General features: G+C 40.7%; 1 protein-coding gene across 3 annotated transcripts in view; it reads right to left on the reverse strand.

The window, feature by feature from the left end:
- Positions 1–13,630, reverse strand: part of GPBP1L1 (GC-rich promoter binding protein 1 like 1) — a 52,337-nt gene that overhangs the window by 15,667 nt on the left and 23,040 nt on the right. For 2 of the 3 annotated variants that reach the window (XM_065408901.1, XM_065408899.1), the window contains exons 2-7: positions 12,220–13,153; positions 11,145–11,259; positions 10,019–10,148; positions 9,370–9,653; positions 4,878–4,950; positions 3,311–3,504 (exon numbers count right to left, since the gene is read on the reverse strand). In XM_065408901.1, the coding sequence (XP_065264973.1) occupies positions 3,311–3,504; positions 4,878–4,950; positions 9,370–9,653; positions 10,019–10,148; positions 11,145–11,204 (741 nt within the window). In that variant the 5' untranslated portion in view covers positions 11,205–11,259; positions 12,220–13,153. The other variant, XM_065408900.1, reaches the window with a different exon arrangement.

Here is a 13,630-nt window from a genome sequence, read left to right on the forward strand (position 1 = left end):
TAGTCTGTATCCGCAAAAAGACAGGAGTACTTGTGGCACCTTAGAGACTAACAAATTTGAAAAAACAGTTACTGAACAGGATAGTAACTATTGTTCTTTGAGATGTGTTGCACACGTTCATGCCATTCTTGGTATCAGTGTGCCCTGCATACAGCTGTCAGAAACATTTCCCCTCAGCAGGACCCATGGGGTGGCTCAAGCTCCCACTGCTGCCCTGTACCACTGTGTGCAGGTATAAAGGGCAGAGCCATCCCCAGGGCCCCCCAGTTCCTTCTTGTGGAACTCCAATGCAGAGGGGCAGAAGAGGGTGGGTTATGGAATGGACATGTACAACAGGCTAGTAACTGTTTTCTTCTTTGAGTGACTCAAGCCGTAAGAACAGGAAGTGGGATAGGAGTCTATTTCAACAAAGCCTGAAGAACAACTCGTCCAACTCTAGTATTGTCTCTGGAGTCTTAAGCCATAGCATAGCGGGAGGCAAACGTGTGGACAGAGGACCAGGCTGCCACTCGACTAGTGTCCGCAATTGGAACTTGTGCCAGAAAGGTTGCTGAGGCCAACTGCAACCGCCTTGAATGAGCTGAGACTCCGTCAGGTGGAGTGACATTAGCCAAGTCATAACACATGCGTATACAGGATGCAACCCAGGAAGAAATTCTCTGGGTGGAGACTGAATGGCTTCTTACTCTGTCTGCCATTGCTATGAACAGATGGGAGGATTTATAGAAGAGCCTGGTTCTGTCTAGGTAAACCGCTAAGGCTCTCCTGACGTCTAAGCCTTGATATGTAAACGCTGTTCATCCCTGTTCGTACGTAGCTTTGGGTAATATGGTCAAATTGTCTGACTGATAAGGAAAGAAGAAACCACCTTTGAGACAAACTTTGGATGAGGATGCAGGTGAACTTTGTCCTTAAAAAAGATCTTGTATGGATGCCCCAAAATTAATGCCTGTAGCTCCCCTACTCTTCTGGGAGAGGTAATGGTCACCAAAAATGACACCTTCATTGATAGATGCAGCACAGAGGAGATAGCCAATGGCTCAAATGGGGAACCCGTAAGTCTTTACAATACTAAGGCCTGGTCTACACTAGGGACCTATATGCATTACCACCATAGAAACAGCAAATGATTTCTAAACTGGCTAAGTAACTTTACAGACATGACTTCTGCTTCCTCTGAATACTACAGGAATAAGGCAAGGGGTACACTACTAGCCAATTAACCCACATCTTTGGCCACAGAAGTCAATTTAGACACAAAATCACCCACACTGACATGCCCTACTGCAATTTTAAGAATATCGAGGATTCACAGAATGAAAAGGAAAACTGGGATGTCAAAATCAGCATTTTGACAAGTAGGTTTAGTTGTCCAGTTTATGTACCAGAATCACACTGCTGCTTTACATCAGCCAAACCAATTGCTTAATTTCCCCAAGTGCTCTTCTAAAATTCCATCAATCAAGGGTATAATACAAACTAGTTTATGAACCTATTAGGCCATATCACATCCGGATCACAACACTAACAAACCCCACAAAGGCTGGGATTTTCAAGTGCCTAAAGGAGCTAGGTGTTCAAACCCACTGAAATTACATGGGATTTGGGCACATCACTCCATTAGGCCCCTTTGAAAATCTAAGCATAAAATACCATTTTCTAGGCACAATGAAAACCAAGCTCAGTGTCTGGATAAACATCCAGTCAGCAAGCCTGATTAAACTGCGCTATAGTCTCACAAAGAGAAAGACCCATCACTTAGGGCATTTAGAACTAGGCAAAACAAATGCACTGGTGACTATACTGTAGGGAACAACCACATTCTGGAAGGGGGAACTAGATAATCAATTAGCTTTTCATCTTCAATATTTATGATTCCATGCAATAATGCACTACTGCAGGATGCAGTCATAATATTTACATGCACTTACTCAGGTATGGAAAACACTGACTTCAATTTCATGATTTACAAATCTTAGGAGTAAATTTTTATAGCACTGTAACTTGCAAGCCCCACAATATATCATTGTTTGCATACAGTGCTAGCAGTTATACGTTTCTGCATTAAATAAAAGATCACTGTGCAACGAAGAAGCAGCAACACAATCAAGTTGTTAAAAAGGCTCTGAAGTAGAAGGCTGAATAGCTAAAACCTGTTCAATACACCAAGTCATTCCAGCTACAGGCAAGGCACCCGACCATATCCCTAAGTCACCCAAGCTGTAAAACTGAAAAAGCAGCAACAGGAAGCTCTCTGGACACCAGAAACTGCACCTTGTTTGAATTGTCATGGGTGGTTCCACATGTGGGCTGACTGCCTAATAATTTCTGATTTTACAGGTAAGTAATTCTTTACAAATGGAATGTTATAAATAGTTGCGATTCTTACAAAAGCCCACCTGTCAGGCCAGCACTGGTGTGCTACCCCAAAACAAGCCATAAGACCAAAAATTTTTTTAGAATTGAAAATTGATAGTCATTCTAATCATGTAGGTTCTCTCTGCGGTCTGTGGGAGAGGAGGAACCAGCTGAATTTTAAAGAGGACCTAGAAAGGCAAGTGCTGTGTTCATGCCTTCTGCTCCTTTACAAATCTCTGAAAGTGGTTTTTAAGGAGAGTTTTCTTTTGATTATATTTTGTAAAGTTTTAAAAATATCTGCTCTTCTCCTGTATCACTGGTAGTCTTCTTGGAAGATACACAGCTAGAATGGACGTTTTCTCAACCAGGACCGATCATCTTTTAAAGATCTTTTCTTCCAAGTGTTTATCAAGCATTTTAATTAATGAGGTGTTATCAGCCCAAAAAATATGCAAAACAAAGCTCTAAGAATTATGAATAAAAATAATTTCCATGATTAGGTTTCACTTCTCTGATACTACTTGGAATGTCATAATCCTACAAGTTCCCCAGGTATCTCTTATACCAGCCTTCAGGAAAAACAGAGTTAGATAAGATCTGAACCCAATATAAAAAAATCAAGCAGAAATTGAAAACTTGAAAAACCTTTTAACCTTTTTGTATGTAACAAAGAAGCTGAAGTGCAAAACCCTATATTTCTTTTGTAGGTTACCTTTAAGGCTCAACTACTATGCCGAAGGATCATGTTAAAACATGACCCAGTCTGGTCTTTGAAGACTGGTCCAAACTGTATTTTAACCATGTTAATGAATCGTATTACAACTTTGTACAGATTTACAACACTGTCATATGAACAACTCATTCACTCTACTCTGTTACTAGTACTTTTTCTATACAAGGGAGAGAATGCCCCTTCAATACAGTTTAGTAACTCCACTGGAAGCCATTGTACCTTAGATGGAGGAGCTGCTGGTTTAGGAACCAGATTTTTGTAGACACTTGGGACAATTGTGGTGGTCTTGTTGCCGTTTGCAAGGTGAGAAACTGGTGACGTAAATGCAGCTGAGAAGGCGGCAGCAGGATCCTCTTTTGAAACCTTTTTGATGACCAGCATCTTGGTAGGTTGCTTGGCACTAGGGGGGTTTTCTACAAAAACAGAGGGGAACAAGACCTCAAATAATAATTAGAATCTCAGTAATTCCACAAAACTTGACTCTACCTCAGCTCCAATTCTACTTCTTAGAGTCTAAGATGCTGAGAGAGTCTCATGCTGCTGCTGCTGCTGCTAACAGCTTCTGAATTCAAGTGAAGAGGATATCAGACAAAGATGGTAAAGTCCAATATTTTGTAGGCTCCTCTTGATTTTGAAAAAAAAACTGCCTAGGACGACATCGGCCTGAGATTTTAACAGCCTCTCAGACTTTGCTGAAAGAAGGAACCAGAACGGGTAATCATATTTAAGTTCTGAATAACTACTGAGTAATTTTAGGTTAATTCACTAACAAAAATATTTAGTGAAACTCATGCTTTAAGTTTCCATGTTTTGCAACCTGCAACCATTAACACCACATTCTGGTGGAGCAAACGGAAGTTCTCAGTACACTTTCTTGAAAACTGTAATGTAAACCGCTAAGTGTTTAAACAGCTTTTTACTGCTGCTAATATTGTATTGCATTTGGGTGGACCAGTAAAGATCTGAACCAAACTCTCAAGAGATTAAAATTAGATTTAGTACAACAGATTGCTGAATGTTTTTAGGATACAGCTAATAAATAACTGGTTTACAATTCTATCCCACCCCAAATTAAACTCTCTAGTTAAGAGTTACAGGTTCCAACTAGTGATTAAAGAAACATTTTCAGGCACTGATAACAGGCACCCCATTTGCATCAGCCTAGCTTTTTCAATGGAGAGAACAAAAATGTCATGTATAGTATCCAGGAATTTAGAACTATTTTCTTTTTAATTAATTTGAAAAAAGAAGCTGAACCACAAGAACACAGCCTGGTATATTTGTCCAGTATTGCTGCATATCCACTATAACTATCACCTCCGTAACACTTACGATCAGGGAGCTGTGCTCCCTCTAGTCCTCTCAACCCTATTCTGCACTTCTGAGTCTTCATTTAGCAATGCAGGATCAAGTATTTTCATGATCATTTCATTCCAACACTCAACACCCACAAGCTTAGAGAAGCTGTGATCTTCCCATGGAATTAGCAACCATTATAGACGAATGACATTCCTGTACGTCGTTTGTGCCATTAGCAGGAAATGGAAGAGAAGATTCTCAAACAGCAGCAAGTGCAACTCTAAGTATCAGAAAAGAGATTGAGGAGAGAGATAAACAAGAAAGGAACGAAGGGAGAGAAAGAAAGAGGTAGCTGCCTACTTCAGTTTAATCTTCCTTTAAGATCTTCCCCTATGTGAAAAACTAGAGTTTCAACATATTGTTCAATTCTTCTGCTTTACAAGTGGTCATCTCTTTTCTACACAGTGATGTAAACTTCTCTACGTACCCCACACTCCAGAAGGTGTCCCTAAAGGTTTGCTCTGGTTATTCTGTTTTCCAGCTTCTGGATTCAAAGATGGCTGTAAAAACATAATCCGGTTGGACACATTAGAAGATTGCACATACTACTATTTATCAGAAGTAGTATTACCATAGTACCTAGGAGCACAGTCATGGACCAGGACCCTTTTGTACGAAGTGCTGTGCAAACAGAACGAAAAGACATTCCCTGTCCCAAAGAGCTTTACTTTCCTTCCCCTTCAGATTGTGTTGGGACTAGAGCAAGCAAAGACAGAACTCCTATTTAAAGAGTTTCTAATGTATAATTAAGAAAGTGAGAGACTCTATAATTTGATATTAATCGGTGGCTCAAGGCACCATGTGATATCCAGGACCCAATTCCTCATAACTGTACTAGCTTTCATATATTTTGTATTTGATAGTTAGGCATTAACAGTTTTACCAATATTATACTGACACCAGATGTATATAATCTCTGTGATGAAGATGAATTTATATATTTACAGGCATAAAAACTAAAAGCTCAGCTTAAGTTATATTAAAATAAATTCCAGGAGTCGAAATTTTAGGCTGTTATTTCATCTGAAGGATGCAGCCTTTTTAACTCTACCTTTGATTGAGGGTCAAATCCTAAATATTACAATATTTTTTCTATGCAAAAATAAGGGGGTTAGTTAAACAGAAATTAAAAGGTACAGTGACTAAAGTGACATCCCTGCAAGCTGCATGGGCGCTTTTTAAAGACACCATAATAGAGGCCCAACTTAAATGTATACCCCAAATTAAGAAACACAGTAAAAGAAATAAAAAAGAGCCACCGTGGCTTAACAACCATGTAAAAGAAGCAGTGAGAGATAAAAAGACTTCCTTTAAAAAGTGGAAGTCAAATCCTAGCGAGGTAAATAGAAAGGAGCATAAACACTGCCAAATTAAGTGTAAAAATGTAATAAGAAAAGCCAAAGAGGAGTTTGAAGAACGGCTAGCCAAAAACTCAAAAGGTAATAACAAAATGTTTTTTAAGTACATCAGAAGCAGGAAGCCTGCTAAACAACCAGTGGGGCCCCTCGATGATAGAGACAGAAAAGGAGCACTTAAAGACGATAAAGTCATTGCGGAGAAACTAAACGAATTCTTTGCTTCAGTCTTCACGGCTGAGGATGTTTGGGAGATTCACAAACCTGAGCCATTTTTTGTAGGTGACAAATCTGAGGAACTGTCACAGACTGAAGTGTCACTAGAGGAGATTTTGGAATTAATTGATAAACTTAACATTAACAAGTCACCGGGACCAGATGGCATTCACCCAAGAGTTCTGAAAGAACTCAAATGTGAAATTGCGGAACTATTAACTAAGGTTTGTAACCTGTCCTTTAAATCGGCTTCTGTACCCAACGACTGGAAGATAGCTAATGTAACGCCAATATTTAAAAAGGGCTCTAGAGGTGATCCCGGCAATTACAGACCGGTAAGTCTAACGTCGGTACCGGGCAAATTAGTCGAAACAATAGTAAAGAATAAAATTGTCAGACACATAGAAGAATATAAATTGTTGGGCAAAAACCAACATGGTTTCTGTAAAGGGAAATCATGTCTTACTAATCTATTAGAGTTCTTTGAAGGGGTCAACAAACATGTGGACAAGGGGGATCCAGTGGACATCGTGTACTTAGATTTCCATAAAGATTCTCACCGAATCTTTGACAAGGTCCCTCACCGAAGGCTCTTACATAAATTAAGTTGTCATGGGATAAAAGGGAAGGTCCTTTCATGTATTGAGAACTGGTTAAAAGACAGGGAACAAAGGGTAGGACTTAATGGTAAATTCTCAGAATGGAGAGGGGTAACTAGTGGTGTTCCCCAAGGGTCAGTCCTAGGACCAATCCTATTCAACTTATTCATAAATGATCTAGAGAAAGGGGTAAAAAGTGAGGTGACAAAGTTTGCAGATGATACTAAACTGCTCAAGAGAGTTAAGACCAAAGCAGACTGTGAAGAACTTCAAAAAGATCTCACAAAACTAAGTGATTGGGCAACAAAATGGCAAATGAAATTTAATGTGGATAAATGTAAAGTAATGCACATTGGAAAAAATAACCCCAACTATACATACAATATGATGGGGGCTAATTTAGCTATAACAAATCAGGAAAAAGATCTTGGCGTCATCGTGGATAGTTCTCTGAAGATGTCCACGCAGTGTGCAGAGGCGGTCAAAAAAGCAAACAGGTTGTTAGGAATCATTAAAAAGGGGATAGAGAATAAGACGGAGAATATATTATTGCCCTTATATAAATCGATGGTACGCCCATATCTTGAATACTGCATACAGATGTGGTCTCCTCAACTCAAAAAAGATATATTGGCACTGGAAAAGGTTCAGAGAAGGGCAACTAAAATGATTAGGGGTTTGGAGAGGGTCCCATATGACAAGAGATTAAAGAGGCTAGGACTTTTCAGCTTGGAAAAGAGGAGACTAAGGGGGGGGGATATGATAGAGGTATATAAAATTATGAGTGATGTGGAGAAAGTAGATAAGGAAAAGTTATTTACTTATTCCCATAATACAAGAACTAGGGGTCACCAAATGAAATTAATATGCAGCAGGTTTAAAACAAATAAAAGGAAGTTCTTCTTCACACAGTGCACAGTCAACTTGTGGAACTCCTTACCTGAGGAGGTTGTGAAGGCTAGGACTATAACAGCGTTTAAAAGAGAACTGGATAAATTCATGGAGGTTAAGTCCATTAATGACTATTAGCCACAATGGGTAAGGAATAGTGTCCCTAGCCTCTGTTTGTTTGTCAGAGGGTGGAGATGGATGGCAGGAGAGAGATCACTTGATCATTACCTGTTAGGTTCACTCCCTCTGGGGCACCTGGCATTGGCCACTGTCGGTAGACAGGATACTGGGCTAGATGGACCTTTGGTCTGACCCAGTACGGCCGTTCTTATGTTGAGAAATTGTGAGTTGGGGAAGGAAAGGAGGTAAAAACCAGGTACGATGATGTCGATAAGACACCCCTTGTCCATTCACCTATCCCTCTCTCTTCCCCTCTTTTCACAATAAACTGGAAATTCAAAATCACACCACCTCCCCCCTCTTTTTGATAGATTCTTTATGTGTTGGCTACTATGGCAACCACAGCACAAGCCTCCAGTCGTGAACTTCTGGAAAAACTAGCACTCCTGGTTTAAAAGCTGGAAGAAATTACCATCCCATCTTAATATGAGTACTACCTCATACCCCAAATATTACCCAAATATTTTAAATCTCTTATCTATCAGTTTTAATGCTTCATTTTACCAGGTCTTGTCAGTTTTACATTAGGAAGCTGAGAGAGGCTGGCTGCCAAGAAGACTAATGGCATCTTGGGCTGTATAAGTAGGGGTATTGCCAGCAGATCAAGGGACGTGATCGTTCCCCTCTATTTGACACTGGTGAGGCCACATCTGGAGTACTGTGTCCAGTTTTGGGCCCCCCACTACAAGAAGGATGTGGAAAAATTGGAAAGAGGCCAGCGGAGGGCAACAAAAATGATTAGGGGGCTGGAACACATGACTTATGAGGAGAGGCTGAGGGAACTGAAATTGTTTAGTCTGCAGAAGAGAAGAATGAGGGGGGATTTGATAGCTGCTTTCAACTACCTGAAAGGGGGTTCTAAAGAGGATGGATCTAGACTGTTCTCAGTGGTACCAGATGACAGAACAAGGAGTAATGGTCTCAAGTTGCAGTGGGGGAGGTTTAGGTTGGATATTAGGAAAAACTTTTTCACTAGGAGGGTGGTGAAGCACTGGAATGGGTTACCTAGGGAGGTGGTGGAATCTCCTTCCTTAGGAGTTTTTAAGGTCAGGCTTGACAAAGCCCTGGCTGGGATGATTTAATTGGGAATTGGTCCTGCTTTGAGCAGGGGGTTGGACTAGATGACCTCCTGAGGTCCCTTCCAACCCTGATATTCTATGATTCTATGATGTGCACAACGCACACAGGAGTGCCCCAAAAATTGGTCTTTATGGTTCAAGTCTTTCAAAAGAAACCTTGCCCCTTTTGCCAAATACATATGCTTACAAGTACTATATTCTCAGTCAAGATATGAACATACTTCTTTGTGACAAGCAGTTCAAATTGGTTTTTCCACTATTCTTTTCAGATAAAGAGTGTCACCAGCTGTATTGGGTTTGGCTGATTGAACAAACTTATGCATCACAACACTGATATAGCAGATTTAAAATAACCTGGCAACATGTAATGACAACGTGTCCAAAAAACAACCCAATATATGAGGGCCTCAGGAATATGGGAAAAAGTTAACATTCTGCAAACACTGCTTGCAGGACCATTCCATTAAAACTGGAGTGATGCCCGAAAGTATGGAGTAGAATGCAACTCTAGATCCTTTCCACCAACCAATGCTAATACAAAGAAACCTAGAAAGCCATTTCTCATAGCTGGCTCTTGTAGTTAGAAACCACACACTTACAAAGTCGTCTTCCTCAAACTGCAGCTTCTCTTTTTCTTCTCTCTTCTCTTCTCTGGCCTCAACAGGCACCTTTTCTTGAAAGGCAGAGTTCTTCCGAGAGTGAAAGTTGCCATTCCAGTGGCGATGGACTCCAGTTCCTCCACCACTACGCTGGTTCATACCATCATGGCCCCGTGAGGGACCATGCCAGCCAGGCTGATTGCCAGAAAGCCCAACATGAGCTCCTTTAGAAACACCGGAATCTACAGAATCATGGCGGAGCAGGGAGGGCTGATGCCAGCAGTCTAAACAACAGGAGGTAAGTATGCAAATAAAATAAAAGTCAATACAGCAAGAAGAAATCAGGAATGACCTGATATTTCTGGCATTGGTCAATGCTCTCTAAATAACTATTAGGCTAACCTTGCCTTAGTTCAGAGAGATTGACTTTTTTACTCACGCAGACGAACAAACTGCAGAAGAATTTGAAAGCCACATACAACTTCCGCAGAAACCCACGGGAACACAGAGAGATGGCACATAAGGGAGGAGTGTTAGGATAAGTGGCCTTGTGTGTTATAGGGGATGTGGTTTTGCAAAGTTACTTTATATTCTGCATAGATCTGCATTCAGTATTTGGATATAGAGGGAGTTCTGATCCTCTACTCACCTCCCGTAGTTCTGAGGGGGCCGTTATTGAAAAATCCATCAGAAGAGTTGTGTCGTCTACGGCTCACACCAAAGCGGCCCTCACCCCGCGAAAGATGCTCTCCATGTTTCTCAAAGGTGGCTGCAGGGGACTACAGAAACAGATTAAGTGTCTTAGGCCACCCAAAGAGCCTGCTTGACAAGCAATGCTATTCTGATGGCTTGTATGAAAATAAAAAAGACGTTCTCTGCATTAGCTTTCAGTAACTACAGCAAAAGGCTGGCTATGTGTTGCTTAGCTGACAAATATGGAAATATTTAAGTGAACACAAAAACAGCACACGCGACTGCACGTATCACCCTACAAAAAATCAAAAGGATGCTTATACATCAGCTTTACTAGCAGAGTCTTTGAAGTCACATGCAACACCTTGAAGAATTTGTTTAAGGAATCTTACCAATTTTCCTACAGTTACCTTTCCTATTTGGAAAAGATTCTAGGGTAATATCAAGGTATTGCACATTTCGAAATTATTTTTGTCTCATCTGGTTTAAACATGAAGCTGAAAGCAGTTTCCTTACCAAACTGTTTTCCCTCCATTAATCTGATTTGCTATTACAAGGTGCTCTGGACTACCAGTGCCATGCATAGCAATGCAAGTGTCTGCTTGAGATCCCACACAAACTTTACACCTTTGAGTCAGCCAGATCTACCCCTCAGATCCTGTTGTCACCCAATACCCCCAATTTTGGGATTTCATATACAAGCAACTCTAAATGGGAACTAGAAAATTCTGAGATGGGAACCAATGGCTTGTTATTGGTGCATTGCTCAGGAGTGCAACATTACTTTGAAAAGAAAAAGAATTATGCTGAATTTGTACATAAATATGAAGAGGCAGGTAGGCCAATTTTCAGTTCTACCAACTTTAGTAGTATCTCTTTAAATAATTCCCCATTATGAGATCTCAATGCAGACTGAAGTTAACATGATTTATTTACTTCCATGTTTGTGCACACAAAGGAAAACAACCCTTCTCTCTGGAACAGAGGTGGTTAATTTGCGAAGAAAAATCAGAGGAAGAGTTTTTGCCTGCATCTTAAAAAGCTTCACACAGGTATTCAAGAACACAAAGAATGCAAGTTACCTTGGCTGACTGTGGCGTTGAGAAGTTAAGCCAGGCAGGAACAAAGTCATGCTGCGCCATTTAGGTCCAGTGTCTCCCTTCAATAAAGCGAGGCATCAAACCTCATGGCCAGGATCTACAAGTGGAAAAAAGAACAACTACATCTCCAGTCTGTCAGCCCTTGCTGTGCAATTATGTGGAATAATTGCACTGTAACATTTAGGCCTTCTCTAGTGAACAGGAAAAAAAAAGTCGCAATCTTTTTGCTGGGCTTAAATACAATTCTAACTAGAAAGCTGCCAACATGGTCTCCCTGGCCAGAACAGATAAGGCCTTTACAAGTCCCAAATACTTCCTGTTTACAATATCAACGTTAGCAATATAGCTATGAAATTCATGATGGGATTGGTCTGGGGGTAGAAAGAAGACAGAGCAAACTTGCAGTGCATAAAGACATGTGAAACACTCAAATTTATGGGCTTCCTCTTGCAAATGCTCATTGCCTTGCAGTATGGTCCTGTGTGCACTGTATGTTTTTCTTCAGGAAGTGGGAGGGTAAATATTGTAAAGATGTAAAGTTGCTAACAAGGGCACCAACTGAGCGAGATAAGAGTTCAAATTAGTCTTGTAGGGCAAGTCTAATCTAACTACCCCTCAATCTTAAAACTGTCTTAAGGCCCCAAAATTCTATGCACAGTCCATAGCTGACGTGTTGAATTCGTAACAGTGAATGGAAAGCGAGACGGACAAAGGTAGGACACAAGCTGGTGAGAAGGGAGACTGGAGTATCTGTAACTGCACTTTCATGAGCTTTATGACAGACACTAGTAGCAATATGTAGGTGAGGAATTCAAGTTTGTGAACCACAGAAAAGTTAACTTTCCAACAATGTGTGGTATGACTCCCACCTTCAAGTACCCTAGGAGTTATCGTCCAACTGCTCATTCAGAATTAGTAGATTACATGGAGTATTGCATTTTGTGAGGGGTCCTCTTGGTTCCCTCCTTTTTCTCCTTATTTTCACCCTTTCATGGTGTTGTGCATGAGCCAAGATTTTGTATGTACATATAGAAAAAAAAGATGTGTGACCAACTACCAGAATTTGGCCTCTGCAGTCCAATTCTCTTCTTGATTTCTGTGCTTCACTCTGACCTTCAGGTTCCTTCCTTCTCCAGAATGCAGTTATGTCAGGTTTGAGACAACGTTGCGTCTCAAAGCAGAGCACGAGAAGCTGCACTTCGTGCTGACTGCACCCTTCACCCCCTCAGCTGCTCATCTTAATTTCTCTTTGCACTCACACTACAAAAAAAAAAAAAAAAAAAAAAACCCTAAAAAGGTAATTTACATTTAAAAAAGCCACAACCACGTTCACCTCATTAAATTTCCTCTTGTTGTGGTGCTATGGAACTCAGATTTTACATTACAAAAGCGGTTGTTGGGTCTGCACGACAACATTCAGAGCAACACCATGGTTAACAATGAACAGATACACCCAAATCTGCAGGATTATTCATTGTCTGTAGCACATCAGTTTCAAAGCTTGGATGGGAGGGGGAGGAGGGGGGAGTTAAATTATATAAAAACGCTTCTCCCAAATTCTGATATTAAATGGGAGACATCTGCCTAAGCATATGCTCTTAAAATATAAACTTCAGTTTCATCACATGTACAGTTGCTAAAAAATCTACGGTGCGAATGTTCTTAAAAATGAACAATGTCTTGATATACTTTTCACTTCATGGAACTTAAGTTCCCCTCCAAGAATGAAACGCTACTTGATGCGAAGCTGAATGGCAGCCACAACGGCTTCTGTCTTTTTGCTGGTCACCATTTATGTGCTCAATAAATGAATCTGAGAAGAGCCAAGTCCAAAAGTCCTCTCTTCTCTTTAAACTTCTTCTAGACTGGATGCTGCTTTTGAAAGGAGACCAATTATTCAACAAGAGTTTCTTGTTTTACTGCAGAGTTCACTCCTGGGTTATGGTCCTCCTCTTCCATCAAAAAATGGTGGAATACAGGAACTGTAATCACTACAAAGGAAAAATGAAAACCCATCAATAGAAGTAATAGAAATGTGCAATAACATATGTCCAAGCAGAAGAACACAAGGCAGAAGTGCAGCACATTTATTTATTGCAAGCGCCTACAAAAAATAAAAAAGCGGCCATCGGGTTTGTAATTTCTTGTCCAACTACAGAAAATCAGAAATTTTTGCAACGTCTGCGATTTCCACCTAGTCACCCCATAACATTTATAGGTAACAGAGTTCCTCAGCTCTAACCTAGACATCTTCCTTGTCCACCAGATCCCCAGCAACCTGCAGTGCTGCCCCACTCTCTTAGCCATCCTTGTGGCTATGAACGGGACACAACCACAGAGGCTGGGATTCCAAGTAACTGGTTCTAGTGCAGCATAAAACACAAACAATTCTTATGCTACACATTTGAGATACACCCAAGTATTGACTCTCCCTCCATCTACCGATACTGTGGCAGGGGCAGAAAGGG

Source organism: Emys orbicularis, chromosome 8, assembly GCF_028017835.1.
Source record: "Emys orbicularis isolate rEmyOrb1 chromosome 8, rEmyOrb1.hap1, whole genome shotgun sequence".
In the NCBI taxonomy this organism is placed as follows: Eukaryota; Metazoa; Chordata; order Testudines; family Emydidae; genus Emys; species Emys orbicularis.